The sequence below is a fragment of the Pangasianodon hypophthalmus genome, chromosome 9, assembly GCF_027358585.1.
Source record: "Pangasianodon hypophthalmus isolate fPanHyp1 chromosome 9, fPanHyp1.pri, whole genome shotgun sequence".
NCBI lineage: Eukaryota > Metazoa > Chordata > Actinopteri > Siluriformes > Pangasiidae > Pangasianodon > Pangasianodon hypophthalmus.
The window spans coordinates 19569509-19595795 of record NC_069718.1 but is presented as its reverse complement, the minus strand read 5'-3'; the positions used below and the strand labels follow the sequence as shown (position 1 = coordinate 19595795).

General features: G+C 37.8%; 1 protein-coding gene across 3 annotated transcripts in view; it reads right to left on the bottom strand.

Annotated features, from left to right (window-relative positions):
• tdrd12 (tudor domain containing 12) overlaps positions 1-26287 on the bottom strand; it is a 31227-nt gene continuing 4940 nt past the window's right edge. For 2 of the 3 annotated variants that reach the window (XM_034307136.2, XM_034307137.2), the window contains exons 10-37: positions 26107-26201; positions 25898-25936; positions 23688-23765; positions 23553-23601; positions 23326-23399; positions 22433-22519; positions 22288-22348; positions 21791-21898; positions 21379-21564; positions 20967-21120; positions 20752-20879; positions 20466-20657; positions 18007-18135; positions 16285-16402; positions 16054-16193; positions 15647-15879; positions 15025-15106; positions 14697-14878; positions 13574-13781; positions 12208-12300; positions 11910-12082; positions 10259-10486; positions 10032-10096; positions 9859-9925; positions 9623-9736; positions 9285-9438; positions 6419-6479; positions 1-5700 (exon numbers count right to left, since the gene is read on the bottom strand). In XM_034307136.2, coding sequence (XP_034163027.2) covers positions 5627-5700; positions 6419-6479; positions 9285-9438; positions 9623-9736; positions 9859-9925; positions 10032-10096; positions 10259-10486; positions 11910-12082; positions 12208-12300; positions 13574-13781; positions 14697-14878; positions 15025-15106; positions 15647-15879; positions 16054-16193; positions 16285-16402; positions 18007-18135; positions 20466-20657; positions 20752-20879; positions 20967-21120; positions 21379-21564; positions 21791-21898; positions 22288-22348; positions 22433-22519; positions 23326-23399; positions 23553-23601; positions 23688-23765; positions 25898-25936; positions 26107-26201 — 3372 coding nt within the window. In that variant the 3' untranslated portion in view covers positions 1-5626. The remainder of the gene's footprint in view (positions 5701-6418; positions 6480-9284; positions 9439-9622; positions 9737-9858; positions 9926-10031; positions 10097-10258; positions 10487-11909; positions 12083-12207; positions 12301-13573; positions 13782-14696; positions 14879-15024; positions 15107-15646; positions 15880-16053; positions 16194-16284; positions 16403-18006; positions 18136-20465; positions 20658-20751; positions 20880-20966; positions 21121-21378; positions 21565-21790; positions 21899-22287; positions 22349-22432; positions 22520-23325; positions 23400-23552; positions 23602-23687; positions 23766-25897; positions 25937-26106; positions 26202-26287) is intronic. The other variant, XM_034307141.2, reaches the window with a different exon arrangement.

The following is a 26287-nucleotide window of genomic DNA, read 5'->3' as shown; positions in this document are numbered from 1 at the left end:
GAACATAGTGTTGAACTATATGGTTAACCAAAGGACTATAAATCATGTTGTCTATAAATCTTTTAACCAAACCAGATTACAGAGAATAAATAATAAGTTGAGGAATTTCTCTCATGTTGCACCACGAATTCTATTAAAGAAACAAAAAGTTTTGAGAAAAAGATTTACAGCTGGAACAAAAAAAATCAAGGCTTTCGTGAAACAAGTTAGGTGTATTAGAGCTGGACTGGGAACCATAAGTCTAAATAAAGCAAAGTCTCAGCAGCCAGAGGGACAGCTTTATGTACCATGTTTCTCAAACTTTTATAGTGAAGTCCAGAAAACAGAATAATGGAACTGCCTTCACTGAGAAGTGTGTGTGAGATATCTTCAAAATGATACAGCATGTATTTCAAACAATGCAAGTGCTACACAGAAATACAATCAGAACTATTGGCACCCTTGGTGAAGCTGAGTCAATAAGGTTATGAAAAAATAAAGTCTCCTCTGAAAGTATTGGAACGGCAAGGCCAATTCTTTTGTGCTTTGCTATACACTGAAGACATTTGGGTTTGAGATCAAAAGATGAATATAAGACAATAGATTAGAATTTCAGCTTTTATTTCCTGAGATTTACATCCAGATGTGTTGAACAACTTAGAACATGGCACCTTTTGTTTGAACCCAACCATTTTTCAAGTGATCAAAAATACTGGACATGTGACTGACAGGTGTTTCTTGTTACCCTTGTTAGATTCATTGTTTAAACATTTAATAGCTCTGAATATCTTGGTTTGAGTCCTGGGTTTCACCTGAGAAGTTTGCATTTGTTCTTAAAAAGGTTAAACCAACATGAAGACAAGAGAGCTGTCTATAGAAGAAAAGCAAGTCATTTTGAAGCTGAGAAAAGATGGAAAATCGATCAGAGCCATTGCACAAGCATTGGGCATAGCTAGTACATCAATTTGAAATGTCTAAAAGCAAAAAAAAGAAACCACTGGTGTACCAACAACCAGACATCGAACAGGTTGACTAAGGAAAACAGCAGCAGTTGATGACAGGAACATTGTGAGAGCTGTGAAGAAAAACCCAAAAACAACAGTCAGTGACATCACTAACAACTTCCACAGGGCAGGGGTGAAGGTATCACAATCCACCGTTCAAAAAAAAAAAAAAAAAAAAAAAAAGACTTCGAGAGCAGAAATATAGGGGCCATACCACAAGATGTAAACCACTCATCAGCAGTAAGATTCAGAAGGCCAGACTGGAATTCACAAAGAAATACAGAGATGAGCCAGAGATGAGTTCTGAAACCAAGATTAACCTCTACCAAAGTGATGGAAAAGCCAAAGTGTGGAGAAAGAAACGATCTGCTCATGATCCAAAACATATGAGCTCATCGGGCCAAGGTGGTGACGGTAGTGTCATGGCTTGGGCTTGCATGGCTGCTTCTGAAATGGGCTCACTAATGTTTATTGATGATGTAACTCATGATGGTAGCAGCAGAATAAATTCAGAAGTCTACAGAAACATTCTGTCTGCCAATTTACAGAGAAATGCATTCAATCTAAATGGGAAGAACTTCATCGTGCAGCGAGACAATGACCCAAAACACACATTGCCAACACAACAAAGTACTTTATCAGTATACTTTGCAATTTCACATTAAAGGTGGGAAAATGTATAATAATTTAGTACTTCATTACTAAATTTACTTCAGTTAAAGGTTGGACTTCTCTCATACTTTCAGTGGGAGATCACACTATTTAACCACAAAGTTTTTTATAACCTTTTTTTTTACTCATCTACCAAAAATGCCAATAATTCTGGATCTGACTGTACTGTCTACCAAGCCAAGCTCCCCCTGACTGGAACAAAAACCTGTAATCGATTACAATGTGCACAGTACATACTAGGATATGTCCAGTTATTATCAAGCTTACACAAAACACCACAAGTCTCTCACATAAAGCCTCTGAATAGTCTCAGTTAATAAATCCAACTAAATACATGTAACCATGCAGACAATTGAGCCACATTTCCACAATTTTACAATGGCTGCAATATCTGCAAAATATCAATGAAAAAAAGACTTGTATGATGCACACAGTTTAGCACATCCAATAGTGACAACCCATTCTCAAGAAAGTGCAAATGAAATAATACACAATAATTTAATATGCAACCAGAAGTACACAAGTCTAATTCCTAAATGAAACAAGGAACCAAACGCTTATTCATTCTAATTTTTCAGCAGTGAATATAGACAACTGGACTCGTATTTAAATCCTGAAGATGTTTCGTCACTTTGTTGTTTCTTTGATGTTTCTTTCACCCCCTTGAGCTTCTTCACATTTTATAGTGTTGAAAGAGAAATTAAAGGGACTTAATTGGGATTATGTGTCATGAACATACTTAATAAAATATTCAATAACAGATTAATGGAAAGAAAATCAATATAGTTAGCAAATTTATTTACAAATAAAAATCATAAAAGTTGTGACTGCATTAGTAATCCAGTAAAATTTGCTAAATTATTATTAATTACTTTGCAACCAGTTGCCATCAGAAGTCACATAATTAGTTAGAAGGAGTCCACCAGTGTGCAATGAAAGTGTCACATGAAGTCAATATTGGTTGCAACATTGCAAACAAAATAACACTAATTACTGTATTCTGCATCAGCAAGACACTAGTAATGTGTAAGAATCCCTGCATTAATGTTGCTGAGCCTGTTGTCTGTGATTAAGAAGGATCATTAAGAAGGATCAGTATTGCTCTATCAGCCAGTATTGGTGAATACTCATCCAAGACACTGTATGGTTGAAAATACCCTGGAAATTAAATGGTTTGATTTATGTCCATGACACAATGAGACAAATTGGGTTTACGAGTCGCATGTACTGTAGCTTTTAGTTTAACTACCATACACAGGTGTGAGGTGGTGTATTTCTACTTTTTAAATCATGTGCCTCCTAAGTAGTCAACCAACTAGTCGAGTAGTGCTGATAAGCACAAAACTGTTTCAATTTATTAAGCTGCACTTTACAAAGATCACTTTACTGATCTTTACTCCAACATGTCAATTTCTTGGCAGCTGGACAAAAGCACAACTGGCTCAAGGATAAGAGATTTTATGATTGTTAATTGGATCAAATCACACATAGCAATCAATGTAAAGAAGCTTCCTAAAAGTCTCGAAGGCACCATTATTAAACAACACAATAGAAAAAGCTACAGAGCCTTAGCAAAAGCCTTAAACATCCCTGTTACAATTCAATACCATGCAGGAGCAAAGCTCATGGAACTACAACTAATTGTCCATGCACAGGTGCGCCATGCAAGATTTCACAACGTGCCAGCAGTCCCTTGAAAAGAGTTGCAGGATGACCTGAAAACATTGTGTCTAAACGCGTTTATCCAAAGGAGTTCTGCTTTGTAACAATATACTCTGGTCAAATGAAACAAAAATAGAACTTTCTGGCAATAATTTAGCTTGTCATTTTCGGTGAAAGAAGGGATGTGCATATGATCCCAAGAACACCATACACACAGTAAAGCGAAGTTGGAGCCAGAATTGAACCACATTTAAACCATGTCTTGAAACTATAAATGCCAACAACAGCATTACAACAAAGTTCTAATGTTAATTTGTGGTGTCTGAATACTATTTCCCTATCAGTTTGGTTTTTAAATATATCTTTTTTACACTTATAAATACATATTCTTTATTCATATTTATAAGTGAAGTCGAAAGACATTGTGTGTGTAAATTTGAAGTGGATATATGCCCTGAAAGTTTATTAAATAACAAAAAGTTGTCTGAATACTTAGTTCCCCTCACAGTATTTTCTAATAAAGAAATGCGTGTGATTTAAACACAGTTAAAAGGAGTTTGTAATAGACACAGGAAACCAACAACTCAGTTACTCCCTTAGGTTATAATAAATCAGCAGGGCCCAAACAAAACACTGAGAATTTGACTGACACCACAAAAGAAGCACTAACTAAGCAAACTATTCTGTTTCTCTTTGAAGGAAAAACATCCAGATTTTTTAGTAGCATTTGTTATAGCGTTATGGCATATTGTAAGTGCCATTTGTTCTGTTAATGCTAATTTTGAGCATATAGCAAAACCATGTAAGCAGAAGCCTAGATCAATACAAGTTCCAGTTTTCACATCTAAAAGTGTCAGGTACTGTGTGCAGTAGAAAAAGGACATTTGTCAAACCATCAACAACCACAAAACAGAGGGTGAGGTCTTCATCTTCAGGATAAGAACACAAGTCCAGTTGCCCATGTTTACTACTAAAAATAAACAACCATAACAAAAACAAAATAGTACATATAACTCATCACAAAACTTTGCCAGGCTTTTGTGATATAAAAAAATTAAACCAAGATAAGCCATGTCCAATCTTTTTACACCCTTAATGTGATATAGCAACCATCAAAATTCAAGTGAAAAACAAACAGAATTATTTTAGGGGAAATAAAAGAAAAAATTACAATAACCTGGTTGCATCAGTGTGGGGCTTTCATAAAGTTACCTTACACCTGTCAGCAGTGAAGGGATTCTGTTTAACCCCAAATAAATATCAGCTGTTCTGTAGGATTTTCTTGACATCATCTTGGTTTCAACCAACTGCTAAAGCCAAGGTCCACAAAGAGCTTACAAAGCATATACATGTACCATAGAACACTGTGGATGTGCTTTTTTGAGCCAAATATATCTTTTGGAATTATCATCAGACCATAACACATTCTGCCACATGGTTTAGGGGGATTTAGTTGAGCTTGGATGTTTTTTGTGAGAAAGGATTTCTGTGTAGTCACCCTACCCCACAGCCCAGACAAATAAAGAATACGAGAGATTGCTGTCACATGTAGAGAGTGATCAGTACTTGATAGATATTCCTGCAGCTCCTCTAATGTTGCCATGGGTCTCTTGGCAGCCTCCCTGATAAGTTTTTGTCTTGTCCTTTTGTCAATTTTGGAGTGATCTCCTGTTTTTGGTAATGTCACTGTGGTGCTCCACTTTCTCCACTTCTTGATGATGGCCTTCACGGTGTTCCATGGTACATCTAATGTTTTGGAAATTCTTTTATACCCCTCTCCAGGCTGATATCTTTCAACAAATGAGATACCATACAGGCTTTGTAAGCTCTTTGCGGACCATGGCTCCAGCAGTCAGATGAAACTGAGAAAATCTCAAAATCCTTTATTTAGAGTTAATCAGAATAATTTCACTGATGACAGCTGTATGATAATTACTTTTGAACATGAGACTGAATGTGATTGGTTCATTCTGAACAGTCACATCCCCAATTATAAAAGGGTGTGCACACTTATTCTATTTTTTTTCCCCCAAAACGTTTTTGATTGTTTTTCACTTAATTTTTATAAGTTGTAATTTCATACTGAAAGTGGAAAAAGTTCTGACATTATCTTAGTTTCATTTTTTTTTTATTTCACAAAAACCTGCCATTTTAACAGGGGTGTGTAGACTTATATCCACTGTATCTCACATTAAAGGTGGAAAAAGATCTGACATGACTGATGTTTTCTTTTTTTACCATCACAAGAACCTGCAAAATTAACAAAGGGTGTAGACTTTTTATATGCACTGTAGGCATATAACCCATTTTCAGTCACTCTCACTCCCACTCTCTGAGTTCCAGTAGCAGCCCTCTTCTCCTGTGTTCCCCACGAACCAACATCCTGGAGGTGGAAATAATAATAATAATAATAATAAATATATACATACTATTTTACATGTATACTGATATATGGGGTAAAGTCAGGAAAATTGGTTAACTGTGTAAATCAGGTAATCATGTAAAATGGTTCAGATCTATGTGGATAAATTAATCCTGCTGCCTCAATAGTACTAGACATGTATAAAATGATTTGATTGCCATAGGGCAGTCTGGCAGTGATTTATTAGACCGTTAAAGAAAGTTGCTTGGTAAGTGTCATATTAAATTTGACATGCTAAATTTTACTTATGCTAACTTTAGCAATACGATTGTTCTAATAATAATTTTAAGAAATAACAGTAGTGTTGGCTTAAGGCCTCAGCATACTTAATGCACAGATGATGTCTGAGAGGGTTGTGCAAAACCATCATCATGAGTGAAGCCTTCACCTTTTGCTCTGCAATTACGTCACATAGTTCATGAAAGGCAGCTGAATGACATCTCCACATGAAGTATGCTGAGGTCCTTACAGCAGGGTATTTGACACTTGAAATATAATACCCAAGAAATTATTTTCTATTACATATTTTTAACATAGAATCATAGAGACAACACAGAACATGCGTCATGTGTAAAGTTAGTTTTGATAGCTTTCTAAAAGAATTGGCAAACAATCATATTTACCTGACTACTCCCCATGTATATATACATTTATATATGTATGCAACACTAGAACTTACCATTTGAGGGAGGAATTTCTTCAACTTCAATGTGGTCAAAATCATAGCTCACAAAAGCACTCTGTTGAAAAGTAATAATTGGAAAAAATAATTAAATATATATTTTAAAAATGTCTGCTGTGTCCATGCTGAATATAGATTAAGTCATGTTAAGACATTAACCCTGCAGGTACCAATACATGTCCAATCTCAAACAGTTTTTTTTTTTTTTTTTAACATTAACTACAGTATGTCATCATCACCTACAACTGGCATCCAGGTTGTTAAAAAACATTCTTACTGATAAACCCTTTTTAGAAACCACTCTGCTTTCCAGCATTACTGGAGAAGCAAAATGAAATAATTGACATTTACAAAGCAATACATGTATCAAAAGGCACCAAATATGTAATGATAGGCTATAGACAATGGGCCTCATTTATCAAGCTGGATTCGAGTGGGTTTATGCATAAATCCTATGTATGAGTGTACACAAAAAATTTGGTATTCATGAAAATCCTGTAAATTCAGAAAAACTTTCATATACTACTCCTGCTCATAAGTGTGTGTAAACGTACACACAAGAAGACTACCCCATGTAAACCTTCATATACAGATTTCGCTGTCAATATCAAATCACTAATATATTTCAAGTACACACAAATCTAATATTTTTTTTAGCCCTGTTGTGTAAATGGCAGAATTGATATGACTGGAAGAGTTAGCAAATGATGCCTTTAGGAGGCAATAGATATTTAGAGACCAGTACTTTTTATTTTTTTTCGTGGGATAAAAGCTAGCTTATAAGTTGGTTCTGGTTGTCACAGCAACTGGTTCATTTTAAAAAGCGTTTCATGGTTTGGCCTCCCCTGGTAGCAGAGAAACTCTGTCGATTAGCAGTAATAGTTTCTTTTTTTCCCCCTTTTTTTTTTTTTAAACTTAGTCTTCACTTATATTTCTCTCCATATTTAGGGTCTTTTCAGGTGCTGTGACTCTGCTGCATACACTGCTAAATAATTTTTTTTTTATTCACATGAGTCAAAAGTACTTCAACGTCTGCCTCTGAGAAATACTTCTTTTTTTTTTTTTGACTTGTTAAGTAGCCATTTTGCACTTTCCACTCTGTGAACATGGACTTTTTTCTTTATACAGATGATTGCCATTTATCTACATACACACATGTATACGAAGAAAATCACTGTTTGGAATCGTAAATCTGCTGTACATTTTTATTTCAGTTTGGCTTATAAAAACATTTACATACACCTTTACTTAAAAATTGATAAATGAGGCCCAGTGTCCCTGGGAAAAATAGACCCTGAAAAAAAAACAATCAGCTAAAACAATCCATTTTCCTGTCAACTGTTGGATAGGAGGTTTGGTTACTTACTTGTATCTTCGAAATGTTTGAAAACAATCTTTTTATAAAAAAGTTGCATTAACAGGGAGCTGGTTAACTAACTTAATTCAAGAGATAGCAAAGTTGTCCTTAAAAAACAGCAGAATTTGTTTTCTCTTAGTAAGAAGGAATGTGTGTGGCATCCTGGGGAAAAACTTGTTAGAAAACAGCAAAAAGTTACAGGTTTTAACCAAAATTATTTTTTTCTGCTAACAATACACTTTTATACCTCTGCATTAAGAAAACAACTATATTTTACCAAAACAATGCATTAATGTTTTTATTTAGGTTACTTTCTTAATTTATCTTGGTTGTCTGCCTGTAAAAAGGGGTCAGTTTATCAAATGCAGCTGTAAATGCAGTCAGTCTGCTTAAAGATGTCCAAAACCTTGCTGGTTAAATGTGATTTCCCCACACAGTTAGTCCTGCTTTGAAGAGATTCGTGTTTAAATGTAGGGTGAGTTTTACCACATCCTCACTGATGTGGATGATGCTAAGAATAAAAGTAAAACACCTCATTTCTCACTGTAAACTTAAGTTTTTAAAAACTGGCAGTAATGTCATTTTTCAGTCAATTAAGTTAGTAGATCAGTAGGTTATAAATGGTGTGACATGGCACAGACTCACCGAAACTGGACAGTTGAAGACCAGGTGATTTTTTTTCTAGCCTTCAACTGTCCGGTTACGATGAGTCTGTGCCTCAGGTTCGTGTTCTTGGCTGACAGGAGTGGAACCCTGCTGTTGTAGCTCTTCTGCTGCTGTAGCTCATCCACCTCGAGGTTCAACGTTTTGTGCTTGCGGAGATGCTCAGCACGGCTCACCACGGTTTCTGCTCACCACGGTTGTAAAGAGTGATTATATGAGCTACTATATCCTTCCTGGCAGCTCGAACCAATCTGGCAATTTTCCTTTGCCCTCTCTTATCAACAAGGCATTTCCACCATCAGAACTGTGGGTCGCGGGATGTTTTTCGTACCATTCTGTGTAAACTCTAGAGACTGCTGTGCGTGAAAATCCCAGGAGATCAGCAGTTTCTGAAATACTGAAACCAGCCCATCTGGCACCAACAACCATGCCACGATCAAAGTCACAGAGATCACACTTTTTCTTCATTCTGATGCTTGATTTGAACACACCTAAAGCTCTTGACCTGTATCTGCATGATTTTTTGCACTGTGCTGCTACCACATGATTTGCTGATTAGATAACTGCATTAATGTGCAGGTGTTCCTAATAAAGTAGACGGTGAGAAAGTTCGATTGAGAATATACAGATGACAACAGAGTTATTAAGGACTCTTAAAACAGTTTATGATGTCAATTCTAATAATAATTTCTAATAATCTACAAATGAATAATACTGTTAGTAAACATGAACGAATGCTGCATGAGTAGGACTTTGGAAAAGCCAATAAAGCCAATATAGTCAATATAAAAACATTACCTACAGCACTCTCTCTCAAAACACACTGGTGTAGGAAAAACCTACCTTGTATTTAAGTAGTGACTTCCACTCTCCTTTCTCTTTCTTCACCAGTTTGATTACTGGTTCATTGCACTCCGTTTTCCATGAGCACTGCTCTGTGCTGATGTCACTGTGCAGCTCCAGATTGGCACAGTAATGGTGGCTGTTTACATATGCACTGGAAAGAGGAGGGAGCAAAAACAATAATAAATTATAAATACAACTACAATATTATTAAATTAGACCATCTAAACATTACACAATGGCAAAACTAAACAGAAGGCAGTACTGCAAAATCTTTCTTAATCAATAAATACTTCTTCAAAAATAAGACCATTATAGGATTAAAGGTGTAGACTGACCTGTAAAGCACTCTGTCAGAGAAAAAGTCACACTTCTGCATCATGGGGTTGGTAAGCTTTATTTTAAGAGTGACCGACTCTTCTTCTTGAAACCACTTAATCTGTGGGTGAAAACTAAAACATGCAGAAAAAAGGGACAAAAAAAATGTGATAAATACAAAATAAATTCAGAATATTACTATATATCTTTAAAGACCTGAAAGATTACAAAGTGTCTGGCATTTTTTTAAAAATACCTTTTTGGTATAGCAATATCCTGTCTACAGCCAGTGTGCAAGTCCTCATTTTTGATATTACAGTCATCTGTTAAAGTTTTAAAAATATTCAAGATCATCATTCATGACTGGTAATGATCCAAAACATAATGAACATGATATGACACCAAGTATTCACTTTTAAACTGACTTGCCTTCATCTGAGCTGTTAAAAAGAGCAGGAGTCCCGTTCTGAGGTAAACATCTTAGATCAGCAGATCTAAATGAGCATAGAGGTGCAAATACTTTAAGGATACAGAATACAAAATAAACAAATAAACGTAAAACTGGCATCATGTCCTCAAAGCAAAAGGAAAGTCATGTGATTTATTATTTATATTAACATTATTATGATGCTAGTCAGTATTGTTACTCCACTCACGTAACCATGTGTTCAGCATCTGGCCAGGCTTCCAAAGAGACCTCACTTTGTCTTCTATTAGGTTCAGTGATCTGCTTTATGTTTTGAAGGTTCTGTAAGGGTTCACAGGGGTCACAGGGTTCAGTATCTGTACGCTCAGAGATGTTGATTCCAGCCTTCACCTGACTGGCCAGAGCTTCCTCAGCAGCCTGAGCCCTCTGTTCCAGAGACGCCACCTCACTCTCACATCTGATCAGACCAATCACAGAATCAAGAACACAAAAGCTTTTAGTAATATTAAAACCTAAAGAATGTAGGCACAACAGAAAAGCATTCGGCCTATTGTCAGGAATTGCGAGTTTGATTTCCAACAATGTCACAGCCTTCCATGGCTCGGAGTCTAAGAGGGCAGAACTGGCTGTGCTCTCTGGGTAGGAGAGATGGCTCTCATGAGCAGTTAGTGCTTTCATTTGTTCAGCTGCCCAGCGGCATAGTATGAGCAGCAGTTCAAAATGATTAGATGGCTTTACTTGTCTTGGAGGGAGACTGTGTCAGCCCTCATTCTCCCTGGCTTTTAACTGTCATATGATTACAGAGAGCTAATTAGTGGGTGGAAATTGGCAAATGACCAAATTGGAAGAAAATTTTGGAATATTTTTCTTCCACATCACATATTTCTAAGCAAAAAGAATATTATTGTAGGCAGGATTTTGGTTTTGTCCATCAGAATTTGGTTTATGAAACATGGGCATCTTGACATGTTTTTACTAGTTGACTGCTCACAGCTATCACAGTGACATAGTTACAATTCAGGGGCCATTTAGAAGAGGATCAAGAATAAAAAAACGTCTCTCTTAAGGGGCTAGTATAGATTATTCCTGCCCAGTCTGACCAAGGACATGAGCCAAGTGTGTGCGTTTTAATTTCAAGCTGGTGTTGCACCAAATCTTATATAGTTATGAATAGTCCCATATGTGCAGTGTACGCTGCTGGGGTCAAACTGTGGGCATAAATTATCCAAAATGCAGACTTTCGTTTTATTAATTCAGGGACTTGTGAAAGAAATTACATGACCTAGATATAGTAATCATGCTATTTATTTAGTTACATAGGTACTAAATTGCACACATGGATGACAAATTAAAGGAAAGATGGATGACTAGAGGAAAACCTGAATAAACGAGTGCAAAAACAAAGTCTGCAAATGCTTCTAGACAGCATGATATAATTAAACAATTAACACCTCCACAAAGGTCAGGGATATGTACAGGGATGCTGAGCAGACCAAGTTGACCTCTATGACCAGGAGAACAGTACAGATCTAAAAGCTACACTGAGAAGCTCCAGTGGCTATCTAAACAGCTATCTGCCCTCTTCCACATACACAGATGCCCAAAACTGGCTAATGTCACTGTGAGTGACGGGAAGGAGTGAGCATGCCATGCCTCGCACCAGAAAACTGATCAGAGCATGGCCAGTTTTGCTCCCTTGGCTCCCAGTCACGGATGGCTGTGGCATTGCCGGGATTCAAACTCACCATTTTCTTTTAATTTTCTTTTGTCACCCATATGCGTGTGTTTGTGTGTGTAACATTTATATAGCCCTGGTTATCGATCACACCTTATCAGACAGACAGAAGTGGAAACTGGAAGAGCGATAACTGATTAATTACCCATTACTTTCACTGAGCTTCACTACAGCAGAAACCTCCTCTCGCTGACACAGCAACTTCAGTAGCTCCAAATGCTGAGGGTTTGTAGTGCCCATCCCAGTGGCCACAATCTCTGCATGGACATTATACTCGTTTATGAAGATCTTCAGACCTGGCATGCGTGTCATGCATACCTGGTGACAAGTTGAAAGTTGAAAATCAGCATTAAACAAAAAAACAAACAAAAAAACAAACAAAAAAAAACAAAAAACAAATCTTACAACATTTTTACAAAAAAGTTATAAATACCAAATCCTACCATTGGATCAACCCATACAGTATTGCCCAGACACATCACCACCTTGGCATGATGTATTTTTCCTTTGATTTTCAGACTGATAGCTCTGGTAACCTGTTAAAAAAATCAAAAAAGAACTAAATTCTGAAAGAAAATTTATGATTTAACTGGACAGGAAAATGGTTTTGGGACTGGACTGGATAAACAGTGGCTCAGAAACAGTATTTAGTAGTTCTGGGTATTTGAATACCTGGTTAAACATTTGAGGCGCCAGTATTCAAATATTGTAATCGCAATTCAATCATTTGTTATGCATAAGATCCACATGAAGTCAGTGAAAAAATCTCAATATAAAAATTTGCACACTACAACAGTGCTGATTTTGCAGCAAGTTAAAGGTACACTGGATTTAAAAAAAAAAAAAAAAAACTTGGCGGTTTTTATTCTCATGTGGGAAGGTGCGAGCAGTCAGATATGAAGATCATAGGACAGAGGAGAGATAATAAATTTACTTTCATATGGAGCTTTTATTTAAGTGAATATACAGATATGTGCTGAGATTAAGTTTATTATAAACATACATTAACACTGTGACCAAATGAAGTTGGCTAATTCAGTGAGATTTTCACTCCTCCACTCTTCTGGTAGTCTCTCTGTCACCACGGAGCTGCTACAGTCGGCCTACAGGCTTAAATATTGAGCTGATATTCAGTAAAACTTTTGCAGTGTGTTTAATATTTTTGTTCATTTTATCTCAAGATTACATCTGTCAAACTCTAACACACGTGCTGCCAATGACAGGAAGAAAGTTCAATTGTAGGGGAAATTGATACTTGATTACCCATATCAACAAAGCATTTTTCGCCTCTACTAGCGGTTAACCAAATATCAGTTTATTAACTTTTTCAGGTAATTAAATATTTTAAGGAAGAATCCTCAGGTGCGTGAAGCAGGAAAGTGTTCAAAATCCAAGGCAAAGGCTGTCTGCACACCGAGTGAAAACCAGACCACAAAGGTCTATTAAAATATATATTTATTATTTTAAATTTGCGTAGTGAAAAAAGCACAGTGATCAGTGAGTTAAAACAGACCAGTGAGCAGTTCCTCTTGATGAAGCTCAGCTGGTCTCAATCTTCAATTATGTGTCTGTAAAAGGGATGAACTGCTGTTTGTTACATGAGCAAAGAAGAAAGCTATGGGCTGAAACATTTGCTCACTGGTCTGTTTTAACCCACTGATCATTGCGTGTTTTTCAATATGCATGTTTAAAATAATAAATATATATTTTGATAGACTTTTGCAGTCTGGTTTTCGTTCAGGTAATTCAATATTAAATTTGGCAGAAGGCACATTTCTAGTCAGAATGTATGCAAGTATGTAAAGTCACCTTTGGGTTCCAGTCCATCTCTCCATCAATGGGTTGAGCCCTACACAGAATAATTTCAACAGCCTGACCCGACAAGCTCTGAAACTCCGGGGGAAGCTGCAGTAGCTGATGTGACTTCACTTCCTGTATACGTCCTTCATCCACAAATCGAGCTGTGACGCTGCTAAACAGCCGGTCTCCCTTATCTGGCACCATGGTCACACACACCCTGACACAAACAGTCCACCACCTGTAACTATGCTTAACTCAAGCATGTGTGTGTAAATAGTAGTGTTTGTGAGATAAAATGCTAAGTATTTATGTATAATTGTTTATACTAAAACATACTGAGCAAAGTTTCTGTAAAGATTTTGTAAAAACTTTGAACTTTCTGAAAACCTTTTAATTCTTTAGTGAGGAGAAGAGAAAAACACGAAAAGGACATGTTCTACTTCCTTTTTGTTCCAGAGGAATGTGGAGTATAGCCCTCCAATCCTTTGGGTCCTGCTAACAAGCCTAATCTTGTTATTGATAAACCTGCACTGTCAGATGATAGCCCATTATTGTATACCTAGGATGACTACAATTGTAGTATTTTACATTACTGTTTTCACAACATTTAATTGAATCTCTAGAACAGCAAAGCAGCATATAATTGGCTGAGATCCTACAGACAGCAATCTATGGGAGTCATAGCAATAGGGTGCAGTAAATCACTGGGCCTGCTAACACAGGTCAAAAGACAAGCTTGCTTGGCTCAAATGCCATGGCAAAAGCCTGGTAAAACACTTGCAGGTGTGTGGGCCCAATTCCTGGCAAATATCCTGTTATGACCTATACACTGTTGCGACTTAATCGTGTTTAAAAATATTTATAATTAGTAAAATTTTTCATTAGAAGAAAGTTTGAGTGGAAATTTTTAATTAATGCATGTAATGTTTATTTCAGGCAATAGTTTTTGCTCATTTTAATGAACATGCCATTAATTCTGAAGGGCACTGCATGTACCTGTGGTTCTACAGGCCACCTGAGTCACTCAAGTTAAAGAGAACGGCCAGAGGACAAGCGTAACATAGCAGGGAGCTTTTAAAGGCTACCTTCCTTATTAAAACCTTCCACTAAAGAGCAACAGACCCCTACTTACCTATGATAAACATCCTCTTCCTGCACTGCATAAAAGCCTCCCTCCACCACTTCTTTTGCACAAAGCCTCTCTTTAGCATAGTGTGACTTCATCTCAGCAGCAAGTTTCTCATAACCGTTCTCTTTCTGGTCCACAATACGTCCGTAGTACACGCTCGCAGTCTTAATGTAAAGGGGCAACACCTTTCAGGGGAGTTAGCATAAAAACATGTTAGTACTCCATCATTCTAGCAGTCCTGACAGGTTAGAAATAAAATGTGATCAAGGTTGTCGTTGAACTATATTTTGCAACAGGGAACAAACCCACTTAAAGCTAGTAGGAAACTCACCAAAACAGTCCCAGAGTCTGGGTGTTGGGGACAATCAAGAATTTTGTTGATTGTGTGTCTGTCTGGGCAACTTGTGCTGTCCCTATTTGCCAGAATGAAACAGTAAGTAATAACACATACAGTATTTTGACACATCACAAAACTACCTGGAAGTAGCAGAGGAGATGGCTTTTCACTAATCCTGCTTAATAGAAACATTGAGAATATCTGCTTTTCTGTTTAGTTAAGCTACAGCACTGCAAAAAATCCTAGATATTGATCTAATATTTCTTATTATGAGCACATTATAAAACTATAAAAGATTACTAAGCCTATTTCTAGAACTTCATACTTGGAACAGTCTTGTTCTACAGGCAAATACAGCATGTAATTTTGCTAATTTCAAGTATTTATTTCTAGAAAGCAGCAAAATTATCTGCCAATAAAACTTGTATGAGATGATTAACGCAAATAGTGTTTTGGCTCTCCGATTTCTTCCAAATTACACCTCAATTTAAATTGACAGTGTGCACTCCTATCCTCATAGTAGCTGTTACATTTCAGTTCCAACATGCAGCTGAAGGACAAAGCCAAATATTTATGCAACCTGCACTGCATGGTAGCAGAATTACAGTATAAAGACCTGCAGAAGCCCAGGCTCTTCAGATAGCTGCAGAGAGCTCGGTCAGCTTTCCACTGTTCCTTGGCCTGCTGCACTCCCTGGGCAAACTGCAGGAGCTCCGGTGGCAGTGGAGCGTCCGTACGCTTCAGGTAGCGCAGCACACCAGACACATGACGAGCATTCTGCTCCGACAGAAGCAACACAGAACGCACTGCAGGAGAGGAGCCCTCGGACTGATTCTGACCCAGCACGGACTACACACATGCACAAAAAAAATATGCTTATATGCACTCGTAAACAACACTAAAACATGTACATCTTTTAAACACAAAAATACCACAAATGTCATTAGTTCTCTAATCAGTAGAGTCAAGCCTATTTGACAAAGCATCAAAAGTTAACAAAAGGGAGGATTACTTGATTAATACCTTAGAGGAGAGATTCTGAAAATTCTCAACCATGCAGAACATCCGGTTCCCAAACAGCTTAGGGGAGCTAGGGAAACCATAATGCACCACGCATGTGGCATCTCTGATACCAAGGGCCTTTAAGCAATCATTGGTGATCACTGGGGGTCAAACACAAAGTGATGGTATTGAGAGAGTCTTATAAATTATATATCAAATAACACAATTACATGGGTCACAATGTGCACATACCCAAGATAACCTGTGTGCCTGGACCAATGTCTTTCCTCCACTGCTCAATCACAAAATCAAACTGGTAGGTAAGGCCCTCGTGAACTTTGAGAGAGAACGCTGCTGTGTTGCTGAGGGCCTGGATTAATACATTACAGACTGTTAGTGCTGGAAACTCCTGGACATTTTTGTTACACTGGAGTCATTGGTGTCTATCTGCTAAGAACAAGTATCAAAAACAGTATTACTGAATATTATTTTTCCAGTAAACCAGTGTTTCTAAGGGTGCCTTCACACCTGTCAGCCCATTTGAATCAGAGAGAAATGTATGTTTTTGGACATTTGCCAATTCTCATCCACTAGCTAGGTTTCCCATATCACATAACAGCTACTAACCAGGTAGGGTGAAGGCTAGCACATGCTTCCTCCAAGACACACGAAGCCAGACACAGCATCTTTTTCGACCTGCTGCTTATGCTACATCGCAGCGCATCTGAACACACTCAAAGGAGAGTAATAACTTTCCTCTTTCTCATACATGAGCTCACAGATGCCCAAAATTGGCTGGAGTCAGTCTGATTGATTGCCATACCTCCCACTCAGAAAGCACAGCCAATTTTGCTCTCTTGGACTATCAAGCACACTCCTAACAACAGGGTGAACAGTTTTCTGTTGAACCACTTGGAAGCCTCTCTTAAAATTCATTCATTGGTCAGAAATCATGGAGAAGATTTCATGCCACATAGAAAAGCAACCACACTGGAGGAAAAAATAAAATACAACTGTTATGTCAAACAGTGTTTAACTACACTACCCAAAGTACTATGTGACCTACAAACATGGCTGCTACAGCCTACAACACCCAGCACCAACAGAAACTGTCACGTTCAAGTTCACCATCTTACTGATTACACACACCTATTCACAATTACAGACCACAGTTATATAAGGGCTCTCAATCAACACTCACCTTACGCAGTATACTTACGAAGTATATCTTCCCGGTTACAGATCTTGTTTTGTGCTTTACGTTTTTGCCTTAGACTTGCCTAGGTAATGTTGTTTGATAATCACCTGACCTCTGCCTGGTTTTTGACTACGCTCTTGCCTTATGTTTTGGAATTGTGCGTCTTCAGTAAAGCTGCTGTTTAACCTGCACCTGCATCCACTTCTGCCTCGTGACAACAATACACAGTATTTCTTTTGTGACATGAGCACAACGTGACACATCAAAAAGCAAAACATTCACTGCACTTTACCTCTTGCGTGAAAACATTCAGCCAGGTATTGCTTTTTTTTTAATTAATTAATTTATTTATTTAAAAGAAATATACGCTGACTGCATCAGAAATGAATGTAATTGCCTGTTGCACAATGGCAAAGATTTTGCTTTCATCAGTGTGTTGCAGCAGTGACACACTGAAATGCAAATCACAGCCCTACGCCATACTAGGGGTATGGATTGAAGGGCCTTAAAGTGTAATGTTCCGGGAGGCATTCCCATCCATATAAACAAATTGCCTTAATTATAGGCTCATTGTTCCTTCATTTATTACATTAATGGGTGAACCCTCACTCAGAGTCTCGGACTGGTTTTGTTCTGTGCAGCATTACTGTGTTCTCACCTGCCCAAACAAACCACACCAAGGGCTAAAATGCACCAGGGCTCAATTCAAACAAACTAAAAGCTGCATGTATGATAGCACCCTAGAACATTGTGCATTTGGTAACAGTTCATTGTACCTTGTACACATGCTCCACTTCCTCTGCTGAGTTAGTGATGAGAAGGGTTTTCTGGGGAACAGAGGGGCTGAAGTCTAAAGAGCTGAGCAGCACCGAGGTCTTATTGCAGTCCAGACACATTAGTATTGTCTGTAGATAGCAATCAGGAATTAAAACAAATACACCAAAAATATGGAAGGTTAACAAGTGCAAACATTAAAAAGCTCACAAGCTAATGCAGAGTTGCAAAGATTCATAATTAAGGTTGGGAAAATACAGATCCACAGATATTTAAAGAATTTACAGAATTTAACCAATGAGTCATTTAATAAAAGAGAACAACTGCTGCACATGTAGCACCTCCCCCAACCCTTGCTCCATGACCAAGAGCCTGTACAAGTTTTCTGATTTCCAGTGCACATTTGATCTGTTATATTAGTTGTAATACACTATTTGGCAGAAAGTATATAGACACCTGCCCATCACACCCATACAGTATGTGTTTTTTGAACATCCCATTCCAGATTTAGTCTCCCCTTGCTGTTATAATAACCTCCACTCTTCTTGGAAGGCTTTCCACTAGATTTTGGAGCATGGCACACGAATATTAGTGAGATCAGGCACTGATGTCGGACGAGGAGGCCTGGGATGCAGTTCCAGTTCCAGATAATCCAAAAGGTGGGGTTGAAATCAGGGCTCCGTGCAGGACACTTGATTTCTTCCACTCAAACCTCGGAAAACCATGTCTTTATGGTCCTTGCTTTGTGCACAAGGGCACTGTCATGCTGGAACAGGTTTGGCTTAGGCCCCATTGTTCCAGTAAAGGGAAATCTTAATGCTAGAGCATACAAAGACATCCTACACAATTGTGTGCATCCAACAAACAGTTTTGGGAAGGCTCACATATGGATGTGATTGTCAGGTACTTTTTTGTACAATGGATATAAAAAATCTACACACTCCTGTTAAAATGGCAGGTTTTTGTGATGTAAAAAAGAAAAAAGAAAAAGAAAAAAAGGAACCAAGATAAACCATGTCAGAAGCTTTTCTACCTTTATTGTAAAGTTGCAACCTATAAATTAAAGTGAAAAAAATAAGAATTGTTTTAGGGGAAAAAAAAAAAAAAATGTACAATAACCTGGTTGCCTAAGTGTGCACATCCCTAAACTAATACTTATTTGAAGCACCTTTAGATTTTATCATGGCATTCAATCATTTTCACTTTGGCTTCACCATGGGGGTGGTTCTCTTTTGGTGATGTGCTGTGTTTTTTTTTTTGTTGTTTTTTTTTGCGCCAAACATATCTTTTGGTATTATGGACAAAAAGGTTCAACTTTGGTCTCATCAGACCATAACACATTACTCCACATAGTTTTCAGAGATTGGATGCATTGTTTTTGCAAACTTTAGCTGGGCTTGTATGTTTTTTTTTGTTTTTTTTTGGGGGGGGTTAAAAAAGGCTTCCTTTTTTTGCAATTCTTTTTAATGTTGCTGTAGGCATCTTGGCAGACTCCCTGACCAGTTTTCCTGGTCAATTTTAGAGGGAAGTCCTGTTCTTAGTAATGTCACTGCTGTGCCATATTTTCTCTAGTTGATTATTGTCTTTACAGTGTTCCATGGCATATCCAATGCCTTGAAAATTTTTTGTAACCCTCTCCTGTTCGATATTTTTCAACTATGAGATTCCGTACCTGCTTTGTAAGCTCTTTGCGGCGCATGGATTTTCAGTTGGATGTTACCAAGATGATGTTAGGAAAATCCTATAGGAACAGCTGTACTTTATTTGGAGTTAATTAGTCAGTTGATTCCAGGTGTATACTAATTAGTATTTAACATAGGTTTGAATGTGACTGGTTAATTGTGAATGGAAATTTTATGTTTTTCATTTTTTCCCTAAAATATTTCTGGCTGTCACTTAATTTTTATATATTGCAATTTCACAATAAAGGTGAAAATTGTTCTGACATGGTTTAACTTAGTTTCTTTTTTTTTACATCAAAAAAACCTGCCATTTTAATAGGGGTGTGTAGACTTTTATATCTACTGTACTTGCTATGGCATGGATTTTGTCCATACTATAATAAAAATTTTAGATGAGAACACATCATTCATTTATTCATCGTGTCGGTCATTGAGTAACCTCTTCGACCTGGTCAGAGTCGCGGTCAATCTGAAGCCTATGCCCGGAAGCATGAACACACCCTGGATGGGACACTACTGTCCACAAATCTGCTACTTATTTTTATACCTACTAATCATGTAGCAGTGTTCATTCAGTATTGGAGTGGTATAAGTTTTTGGCCATAACACACACTAGCTGGTTGCCTAAGATAAGATACAAGCTATATTATGCACTAAGATCCAACTTTAAACCAAAGAAAGATCAACAGGTTACAGAGCTTTTGGAAAAACATATATAGTTAATCTAGCCGTCATTTTGCTTTTCTGTGCCCTCTCTGTCAGTGTGACCTGTCACTAACCTGCTGAACCCCACCATATAACGCTGCCTCTTCCGGCACTGTAATAATGATGCAGGGGTTAACCATGTGATTCCGGACCACGGTCTCCAGCTCCCGACACCAACGACTGTCTACAGCAACAATTTGCTGCACACACATGGTTCTCTCCGCTCTGGACACCACTTTCTGGTAATGCTGTAAGATGGCGGTCATCTTCAAAGAGAGAGAAGGGGGGAAAGAATTCAAGATTTCTCCTAACCATCTCGATTTGAGAAAGCTTTCATCTGGTTTTTTTTGCCCGTCTAACCTGTTCAGGGGCTCTTGAGAAGAGCTCATGTGCTTCATCCAGAATCAGGTGGCAGAGCCTATGAAAGAGGAAAAACTGCACCTCCAGCAACCTGGCCAGGCTAAAGGGGGTGGTAACCACCAACTGACCTAATTCACAACACACAACACAGACCTCCTCTATGCTGCTTTCACCATGTGTTACAGAGTAAAACTAAAACCAGTAAAGGGGCTTACAGTTGTTCTGAATCTTGGTTTGTCTGGCCTCATTCTTGCCTATTCCAACCAGCACAGCAGCAGGATGAAGATTCACTGCTGCCTGGCTCTCCTCTAGTAGCTGCAGCACTGATTCTACCTTTTCCCAACCTGGACAAACAATCACTGCTATGGGCTGAAAAGGGAGGAAGAAAGAGAGAGCAATGAACTTCAACAACATCTATGCAAATCCATTAATACTGAATGATACTTCACATAGCCCAAAAATGTAAAGATTAGGTCTATAAGAAAAGTTAACCAACATCCTGACAGAACATGGATTTTAACATCTCAGCAGAAAGAAGGAAGATTACAGATACTGAGTACTGAGGACAGATGGTAAGGTCCAGAGATTAGAGACTGGTTTAACAGTCTTCTTGTGTCTGTCTCTCACCCCAGTGTGTGCAGTGATGGCACTGAACAAAGAGGCTAACTGCAGCTGAGCCAGCAGAGGTGGGATGTAGGAAAGAGGATCTTCTCTACTGTGGCATATCAGCACTGTGTCACAACCTCGTGCCACAGAGGGCCAGCAGTAACTCTCGGCAAGGCCTGGTCCTGTATACTTTCTCCTCAACAGGAACTAACCACACACACGCACACACAAAAAAATCTATGCTTAACAGATTTTTGCATACTATTTTGCATCTACATGACAGAACTAAAAAAAAGGAAAAAATAATAATTAAAATTTTATTCATTGTAGCCCTTCAATTTAAGCTGACCAGTCAACAAGATACTTTGTTGTAAATGAGTATTTAAAACTACAGAAAGAGACCCAGAACCCAAACTGTGAGGAGGATGATTACTTTACGGAATTGCTCAGTGATGGGAGCCTGGGTCAGGGTTCTACAGGGGTTGATAGTGACAGCTGAGTGCACCAAAACTCCGCTCTTGCTGGGTTCACAGCATGCAACCTGACACACAGACAGATCAATCATAATAGTACATCACAGAGAATACTAATAACAGTTAGTTATCCATTACTAATTATCATAAAAACAGCTATTTACTATGTGCTTACTGGTGTAATTTTCCCTATTCCCCAAATATAGCTCATTTTCCTCTGCAGAGGTAGGAATCTCAGCAATTCAGCAAAAGTGACTCAGTTCAGCTATGCAACAGAAGTGAGCCCACGATCAGAGGAGGTGTAGCTCCTTTATAATGGTATACAAAAAGGTATATAGTTTCTACATCTCCTTCTTAGGCTTCACAAGGTGGATCCCTACTACCTCAAGCATCTCATCTGCACAGTGATAAAAGAGACAAAAAAGATAACAGAGAAACAAAATTCTCCAAGACTTACACTGTTATCAAGAGATTCTGAGTCTGGATTTACTGGATCTGGGTTCAGCAACTGTAGCAATCTGCATATAAATTCAGAAGCAATACACTGACATTTCTTTAGAAAGACAGCCAGGCGAATAACTGAACGTGAAGAGATGACCTACCTGGCACAGGCGAATTGGTCTTTGGTACTTGTTGTCTCTTGAGTGACAGCTGGTTCCTTCTGCACTGTGGGGATGACACTTGTACTGCTGCAAGTTACCCACACAACCAAACCAGTCAATACTTCAAGCACACCACTAAGAATTTAAATAGGCGGTTTAATTTATTTATTAATTTATTTGTATGTGTATGTTTTTTTTGGGACTCATCAACACAGAAATGAGTTAGCGTTAATTAATCTGGGACGTCTGCTCTGTTGACATTGCTTGTTGTCATGTGCTGCTATCAATGAACTCCTCATGCTCAGTTTTCTTCTTAAGATGCTATGGCATTTAAACACCATCTTTAATAGAGAGCATGAGGGTGGCCGACTTGAGTGCACAGAGCAGTATGAGCGAGAGTGGCCATTAAAATGAGCGCAAGGTACTATAAATTAAAGCTTGACTCGTGAGCAAGTGTAGACGCTAGTGAAAGGAAGTGTGCATGTCTTAGTGCTCGCAGAACTGAAATGCTGTCACAGATGACAGTTTTTCACTCGTTTCACAACTCCAGGCTTGCAAATACCTTTGTGTGCACACAAGTTACAGCACCTTGTGCTCGTGTTTGTTCGTGCTTTCTGATACTGCTGTATGCGCTGAGGTTGGCCACCCTTGCACTCTCTATAAAAGATACTGTTTAACTGCGACAACATGTTTTATCAGGTTAGTGACATGCTGAAGAACCTCCTCTTTCTCACACACAGTGTACTATCTGCTTTGCTTTGATCATTAATCATGAAATGTGTCGAGATCTTGGTAATTTGATACATCCCTAATTTATGCAAGTTTACAAACAGTTGTTTAAGGACACAAGCAAAATGTAACTTGAAAGTAGCAAAAGGCAAATTTTTTATTACCTGAGGTCATTCTGCACCACTGCTGTTTCATCAGAAATTCCTGAAGTCTTTTGACTATCTTCATTAATATCATGCTAAAACACATTTTGGTGATCATTAACATATCCACATTTTTATCATAATGCTGTGTTTATATTGTGAAAGACATTAAAGATCTGGTAGTATGGTAGACAACACAGGTATTACATGTAGCTTTACACTACAGGGCATAAATGTGAAAGTCTTACTTTGGTACCCAAGTTCGAATTTGAGAAGGGGTTCAAAAACTTCAGAAACCTGTATTAAGGGAGAGACAGCTTCTATGAGTCAGATACCCAAGCCAGACAAACATTACTTGTGACTGTAAAAATACACTACCGTACCTAAACAAGTTTAGTTTTTCAGACAACTGCTCTGCAAGGGTACTCTCTGTATTCTCTGAATATGATTCTTCAAAGTCCCTGAAAGAGATGAATGTGTTTAAGTTTATACAGAGCCAGTAGGTATTTGCTTAGCTTGCCTTTTACTGAAATAAATGAAGCACCAAATCTATATATAACAAGAGAAATGGAATAAACCTTTAATGTGCAAAAGAGGTACTGTGTGTACTGAGCCTGAAACCACGCACAAGAGAGTGAAACCAAGTGAGTGTGTCGTTCAGGTGTGTGTGTGAGAGAGAGGCTGAACACTCAGACAGTCCACTCAATGTATTGAAATGGTAAGGTCAGTTCTTTTGTTTATGCTATACACTGAAGACATTTGGGCTTGAGATCAAAAAATCAATATGAGACGATAGATCGAAATTTCAGCTTTCATTTGCTGATATTTATGTCTAGATGTGTTAAACAACTTAGAACATGGCACCTTTGGTGGCAGACCACCCGATTTTTAAGTGGGCAAAGTAAATTAAAATAAATTAAAGTAGCTATTAATTGTTTGAATAATCATCTAACAGAGCACACCTGGGCAACAAAAAACACCTGTCAGGCACATGTTCCAGTATTTTTTGATCACCTGAAAAATGAGTGAGTTCAAACAAAGGGTGCCATGTTCTAAGTTGTTTAACACATCTAGATGTAAATATCAGGAAATGAAAGATGAAATTCTGATCTATTATCTCATTCATCTTTGGCTCTCAAACCTGTATGTCTACAGTGTGAAAAAACAAAAGATTTGACCTTGCCATTCCAATATTTTCAGAGGGGACTGTAAATACAAGGCATGATGTAGAGTTTAAAGCCCACTGAAAAGGACTGGTGCTGTTAATTAATGGTCCTTTTAAACTAACCGTGCTTATGTCACGTACACATGCTCTTAGTATTCTGGTAATGCATGCTCTTAATATTCTGATGGTCTAACACAGACTTTTGCTTCCTCTGTTTAGTCACTAAAGCAAGAAATTATGCTCCAGCCTTCCAACTGCACAGTAACTGATTAGATGAAAAGATTATGGTTTTCATGCACTGCATTCAGGAAATCAAAGAAGTATGTAACACAAAGAAAATGTTTAAAAAAAAAAAAACACTAAAAATTACTCGTAATGCCTGTCCACCTCAGCTCCACGATGGGATGTATTTAGCCAGCTTCCCTAACTGCAGTGATGCATTTCTGTTTCTGCATTTATGGCTAAAAGATGTGGTTTTGTGTTGTAGCAATTTTGCAATATTATGCATCTCTCAGCCACCATATGCCCAATCGACCCCACCCCCATGCCCATGTTCATATGCCCTATGTTCAGTCGACCCCTCCCCCATGCCCAGAAATATAAACAAGGAGAGTTCCAGTGCTAAAGACTACAATCCTTTGCCAAAAATACATTAAAACAGAACAGGAATCATTTCTGGAAATGTTTTTGCAGGACAGAAAAATCTTTTGATGAAGCTGGATTACTTAGTCAGTGTTTCACACACAGGTAATATGTATTTATGTATATATGAATAAATTTATATATGTAGTACTTAAGACATTTAGCTTTGTTTTAAATGAATTTGTTTTCAATCACATTGTTTCATCTTTATTAAAATCCATTAAACCTACAATGTCTCTGACATATACATATGTGTGTATGTGTCTCTCTCTTCTATATTTTATAAATATATATATATATATATATAAATTCTCCCTCTAGGTGACATGGGGGGGGGGGGGGATAAATTAATAATTAATCTTATTAATGAAAGATAGACAGATAGTGGATGAAAGCTGGGAAAACCAACAGTGGCAGAGACAAACATAATAACTGCGATAACACCCACACACACCAATTAGCTGCAACAACCACAGTGGTACTTGTACCAAAATTATTCAAGTATGGTATGCCTAATGAAGTTTTGACCATCTAGAATTTAATCTAAATAGCTTTTGCTGTCATCACCCTACAAGAACTTGGTTTATGTTGAGTAAACTTGCTCTGAAATACCTTAAGGACTATCAGAGGGGGGATTTAAGGAAATATTCGCCTTCAATTATTTACTTTTAATTATTTGCCTCTGACTCTCTGTTAAATATGCTGAAAACGTCACATTTCTGAATGACCAGGGTTTATCCATGCTTTACATTCACTAAGACAACTGATGGAAGATTAGCGACCTACCTAACAAATGTGGATGAACTCTGATGGCCAGCATCGATTCTGCGAGGTGTACATAGGCATGTAATCACTAGAGCTCCAATTCTACCCTTTAACTATTGCCTCACAAAGCAAAGCTGGTGTTTATATAAATAACTAATGAATGCAAAATGTAAACATAATCAACACTCTTAAATAAAAAAGCTATAGGAAAGTAGTCACAAAACCCTCACCCAGACTTTACGTTCCCTTCTTTGGTGCTCTTGGGGTCTGCATTTGTGTCATGTACTCCACATATCTCTTGTCCATCAGACTCCTCATTTTCTACCTAAAAAAAGATCAAAAGATATTAGACTGGCCCAAACCATGCGACACACTGCTTACTACAATACACCTAGAGTTGTAAAGTCAACC